We start from the raw sequence: 6,000 nt of genomic DNA, 5'->3' as shown, positions 1-6,000 counted from the left end.
TACCACTGATGTTTAAGCAAGATTTCTGGTTTGTTAGATGATAGTTTCCAATTAGTAACAAACAACAGATAAGTTGTCCTAAGACTTACCAGAATAAGCAGCTAAGACGACTGAATTTCCACAATAAACAAAGTCTATGAGCATTAACAGGGAAGTGCATAAACAAGTAACTCACTGCGTATAAACCCCCTGAATAATACTGTATCAAACTATAAATAACAGAGAGTAAACAAAAAAAGAAAAAATCACTATATAAATCACAGGAAAGAAAAAAAAAATAATCTCCAAAGCCCAAAGGAATTTCCCTATATGAATTACGGCTTCCATAGCCTGTGAAAGATTACTGCAATTCTATATCTAAACAAAAAAGTCTACAGCAGGTATTTTAACTTGCAATTAGAAGAAAGTATTTGCAGATTGCATAAACGCACTGTTGTGTCACATAATATCAAAGTTATTTGCAAAAAATTATACAACCTGGAATGCTTTAATATGAGACACAACAATGTACTTAAACACACAGTAATAAGAAAATGAGAGCAATCATCATATAAAATGTGTTTTGGGGATGCATTGAGTTAGCGGTGCTATCTAGATTAAATATGTAAAGTGAAAAGTCGTCATTTTAATAAGCTGCTCATTGATACCCCTTTTTGCCATCAGGACATTTTGTGTTCCCTACTTCTGCTGGATCTTTAAAGTCCCAAGGGCAAGTTAAAGCCAGTTTTGGCATTCAGAAATAATTCAGTTGAGATCTACACTGTGCGTTTGTTACCACTGCATGTTTTTCTTTTAAAAGAGAAGTGATTTCACAAAGGCAGGTTTCTTTCATTGACACAGTAAAATCCTTGGAGCAGGGACCATATTCTGGACACTGCTAATCACATTGTTGGCACTCAAGAACTAAATAATAACAACATTGATGATAATTTACTTTGCTTAACTCCTACTTCTTTGTAGTGCTGATTCCCTTGATTTAAGTGATGCTCCTTAGGAATTTTCAGATCCTTTTGGCCTAAGTCCCCTCTGTCTTTCCTGTTTTCTTCTTGATGTTGCTACTCTCCTCAGTCCAAAAGCCTCTTATTTTCGAGGTGTTGCTGTTTTATTTGCACTTATAGCAGAGGTGTTTGATAAAGCTACACTTCTTTCTGCATTTGGTAAATCTGGTGTATCATACTCCCAAGGGCAGACTTCAGCTCGAGATGCTAAAGGTTGCTGGAAGTAACTACTTGGCTTACGGGAGTCAGATGAAAGCACATTTCCCTCGGAAGAGGCATTTTTTTTCTGTTCTGCCAATTTATTGAGGTTTTCTTTTTCTGCTGCTCTCTGGGGTAGCTCTTCTAGCTCCCCAGCACAGGTCTTAGGTGTATATCTATTCACATTCTCATGCTTCAGCCCAGGGGAGACTGGAGACTTGGAATTTGGCTGGGTTTTGTCATTTTCCAAGACCTGCTGCTCTTTTGTCTCCTGAGCGGCTTCCTCCACCTTCTCTGAACATATTTGATTTGACTGCTGATACCCCTCAGGTGTCTTCAGCTTACGATGAGTCTTCCCCTTTGGCTGAGAAGGGTGGTTTTTCTCTGGCTCTGAGGAAGCAATAGACACGTGTTTTTGAACTTTAGAGTCAGAAGGCACAGGACCAGGAGTTTGATCATATATCTCCCAAGGACAGACTTCTCCTATGTCGAAATTGTCCTTGTGTAGAGACTTACCTGGGCCTGTGTCTGGATTTGCAGGTGTCTGACTAACCCTTTGCTGCTTCATAATTGAAGATTTATGGGCTTTCTTTGCTTCCTCAGAGTGGGTAGAGTTCTTCTGGTGGGAATCCTTATGCTCACCTTTATCAGAGACCGAGTGCTTTTTGCCAGCCTCCTTACCCTTCGGCTGAGGTTTATGAGACTTAGTGCTTTCTTCCAGACTTTGTGTTTTACCTGTTAGTCCCAGAGTCTTTTCCTTGGCACTAGCAATAACACTGAGGGATTTTTGTAACACAGATGTTCTTGGATGCAGAGGCTTCTTATCGGCACTTAAGTTATGTGCACTTACTGATTTGCACACCAAAGGGACCGATTCAGTGGAGACAGCTTCAACCTTTTCAGGAGCATTTTTGGTTAACTTGTTATCATTCAGTGAGTCCAGTAGTGAATTCTCAGCAGCTATAACTTCAGTGCTTTCTGTAGTTAAGCTATTCGGTTCTTCTGTTTGATCCCTAACATGATCGTAAGTGCTGTGGGACTTTTTTAAGGAAAAGACCCTATTTTTCAAAGTCTCCTCTTTTGGCTTTGCAGAACCTGTGGAATCTGGTGGGTTTTTCTTCAGCGTAGCCATGTTCTTCACAGCACTGTGCTCCATCAGGTCCTTCTCATCCCTGGAGCACTGCCTGGTGACTGTCTCAGGGATTTCTGTAATACGTCGCATTATCGAGCGCCCCAACCCCTTTTTAGAGCACCTTTTCTTCTGGAGATGTGGGTTATTAGCAATCATCTTTTTCCTTTTATAGATTTCAAGCTGGGCATATAGTTTCTTCAATTCATCCTGCGAAGCAAAGTGAATGGAAAAATTAGCAGGTACAGAATGAGTACAGTCAAACAAGCAGCCTGATGAATGCATCACCTACTGCTCTAAAAATGGCATTGAACTTATTCCTGACTTGTCTAATTCTTCGATACACCATTTCTCCATCAACTTGAATCCCAGTTTTAAGTTCAACCCTTACACGCAAACGTGTAACCTTCCACAGCTGTGCGTCATACAGCATGTGCAATTCATATACATTTATGCTGTATGTTTCAGATTTCTCAGGGCTGTGTGTACGCTTTCCTGCTGAACTCACAGCTCTTCTTTATTCTGGGAACATCAGCCCTTTTATCATGTAATGTAGGAATAAAGTGGGGTTTTTTTTCTGTTAATCATGTTTATTTTTTAATGTTACCTATATAGTTATGTATACTTACAGATATGTTATATAAAATGACTGGTCATACTGACACTACGTATTGCTTGTACTTCAAGACAATTCAAAGAGGCTACGTAAACTGATAAACAGCTCTTGCTGCGGACGATTCCTCCTCTTTAGCCTTCAGTATGACTTTTACTACAACTAGTGATGCAGTGTCTCTTCACACTAGTGAATATTTTCCATGAGATTTTACATGACCTGATACCACAATCACTGAGAGACCTAAGCTGGCCTATTTCAACTGATACCTGCACAGAAATTCAAATTGCTGCAATTCAGAATTTACTCATAGGAAAAAGTGTTGTTCTTGAAAATAAATGCTATTTAAATTAATTATATCTACCCGAATATCTTCAGGATCCAAACTATGTTCACTCCATGCTGAATTGATACTGCTGTTCAGATAGGATCCAGATCGACCCATGTCAAGCTCATCTTCATAAGCTTCTGTAGCTATATCATCTCTTGGGTTATTGCTTGAATGTGAAAACTGCATAAAAAAGACGTTGCCATCAGTTCAAAAGTTTACTTCAGCATTACTGTAGCAGTTTACATCAACAGTTTTTATTGCACAATGATCCTTCTATAGAATTCATACGAACTTCTGAACTCAAAGAGGCTGTCAGCTATTTTTTTTTACTCATAGTGATTCACTCATCTGTAGTTACTATTGTCCACACAGTCATCTGACTTCAGGACTTTATGAATGGAACTAAACCTTGTGAATCTTCTCTTATTTCCCTGCATTAATTGGTGTGCTGGAAAAAAAGTTTGTGAAGTGTTACACAGATAATCAACTAAAAATGGAAATGCCGGATCCCTAGTTACAAGTCAGCTTCAGAAAGGTCAACACATTTTTTAGGTCAGTCTAGAAAGGCATCTCTGAAGGTATGAAATAAAGTACATGGATATAAAATAGAAAATAATAAGAATATTCTAAAGAACAGAAAAATAATTTAAAATAAGGTTATTCAGTATCAAGGCTCAATCGATGTGTCCTCTTCCTATGACTGTTTACTGTATGTACTTTTGACAGTTATCAGCATACCCTACTCTGAAACATAGTCAAAAGATGGGAACAGTGGCTTCATTAACCTGAAAATTGTACAAGTTGAACCAAATACCTGAAACCATCATTAGGCAAGGCAGGATTCTTTTCTCCTTGTATTAATCACATCAAAATTTTAGGTACTTTAAACTCCTGGAATTTTGAAAGCTGAAAGTAACAGTCTTTGAAAATGTGTAAGAGTCTTTAAAATAAAAAAAAAAGAAAATATAGCCTTTTAGCCAACATAGACAAATCTTTTATCTTCCTATTCTATCAGTCGCTATTTTATACAGAATTGCTCCTGCAGAACATCTATCTGCCTCAGTCTTGGAAGAAGAAAAAAACCAGGAGACTCAAATACCTTAGGGATCAGAAGTAGCCCAACAGTGACTGTCACAGTCAAGTGCGTGTGTGCAAAGAACAGCATCAGCATCCAGTCAGACTGAAGTCTCGAAGCAAGAATGAATCTGAAAATAGAATTCAAGGCTGCAATTCACTGCCTTTTCTCCAGTGCATGAGAGTTAACATTTTTAATGTTCCTTAGGTTTCTTTTCATTGAAAGGTCAGACACAACTGGTTTTATTCTGTACTGCTCTCATACAGACTAAAAATGACATCCTCATGCTTTACCTATATACCACAATTTGAAAACAACTCAGAAAAAAAAAAAAAAACCTCCAACCAACAAAACAAGCCAAAACAGAGCACAAAAGAAACAACAGACCTTAAATGATATTGTTTATTCCACCTTCTTAGCTGTCTTTTTTTGATGGTCTACACTGTCACAGCTTCTTTGGCCTGAACTGAGTTATGGCAGCTCATATACACTAAGGATCTGAACAGGTGATTTTAGGTTAAGTAAGCACATGTACTATGATAAATTGTAGTGCTGTTCATAAATACAGATGCTCACGGATTGCAGCTACAGAGTCCGGCTGATAAGCCATCAAAGAGAGAACCAAACTGAAATGCTTTTTAGCAGGGAGCAAAGAAATAGTCTTGATTGCAGGATCACCCAGCCCAATGCTGCAGGCCCAAGAGCCTTGCAAATGCTAGGAAATGAGCAGCTGAACCTCCCAGACTAAGCAATTCCTTGCTGAGCTTTCTCAAAGAGCAGTAGAACAAGCAGTGCAGTTAAAGCTAGCTGGAACATGCTTGGCTTATCTGCCTTACTGAGTTCCCAAAGATAGAAATGGTAAGCAATGCAATGGATGAATGGATGGATGTACCACTGGCTTGTTGTAATTTGCAGGTTTACAAAAATCATTCAGATAGAAATGACATTTGCAACTTATCCAAGTCCACAGATGCGTATTTTGCAGAAGCTTTTGTTAACAGAAATAGTCTGGCATGAAACACTGGTTTATATGCCATAATAATACAGTCATCATTTCTTGTTTAATACTTTGTAAATGAAATGTTTCATGAACACAGTAAAATATTGTAATTATTTCTTGCAGAGATGTTGCTATTGAGGGGTGCAGGGATATGAGAAGGCTCAGACCTGAGGTTTAGCTAACTGAACACAACATGGGAGCTATTGAAGATGACATGAGAAACTGCTAGATGAAACAAACAACAGAGCGAAAAGTGAACAAAACTTGCAGACAGTCCTGATGGTGGATGGCAAGATTTCATAGGTGGTTAATGAGGAGCCAATTGAAACAAACTTTACAGGTAACCGAAGGGAGCACTGGGGGCTCTTGGGGGAGGAGAACTTGCAAGTTCAGTGGTACCAATGGAACCGTATCAGTAACAGCATGTAAGGCTGTGATTACCTAGGTAAAGATATCATAAATACCAAATTTGAGTACAGATGTACCAAAACTGGGACAAATAGTAAAGGTTGTTTATTTGGGAGAATACAAGGACAGAGACAGAGAGGGTCTAAGGTAGACGGGAGAAGTACAAGCATGGAAAGAAGTGGGGATAAAAAGGGCTAGTGACATGAAAGCAAGTTGTCACTGACTGAGCCCTGTACCTGATCATTGCT

At 38.7% G+C, this 6,000-nt stretch overlaps 1 protein-coding gene across 1 annotated transcript in view; it reads right to left on the bottom strand.

The window, feature by feature from the left end:
• Window positions 1-472: 472 nt before the first annotated feature.
• The window catches only part of GPR158 (G protein-coupled receptor 158), a 183,728-nt gene continuing 178,200 nt past the window's right edge, over window positions 473-6,000 (bottom strand). The window contains exons 9-11 of the mRNA XM_065666605.1: window positions 4,369-4,474; window positions 3,303-3,449; window positions 473-2,535 (exon numbers count right to left, since the gene is read on the bottom strand). Coding sequence (XP_065522677.1) covers window positions 1,081-2,535; window positions 3,303-3,449; window positions 4,369-4,474 — 1,708 coding nt within the window. The 3' untranslated portion in view covers window positions 473-1,080. The remainder of the gene's footprint in view (window positions 2,536-3,302; window positions 3,450-4,368; window positions 4,475-6,000) is intronic.

The sequence above is a fragment of the Lathamus discolor genome, chromosome 2, assembly GCF_037157495.1.
Source record: "Lathamus discolor isolate bLatDis1 chromosome 2, bLatDis1.hap1, whole genome shotgun sequence".
Lineage (NCBI taxonomy): Eukaryota > Metazoa > Chordata > Aves > Psittaciformes > Psittacidae > Lathamus > Lathamus discolor.
Note: the sequence above shows the minus strand (reverse complement) of the source record. Positions and strands in the feature narration are given on the sequence as shown.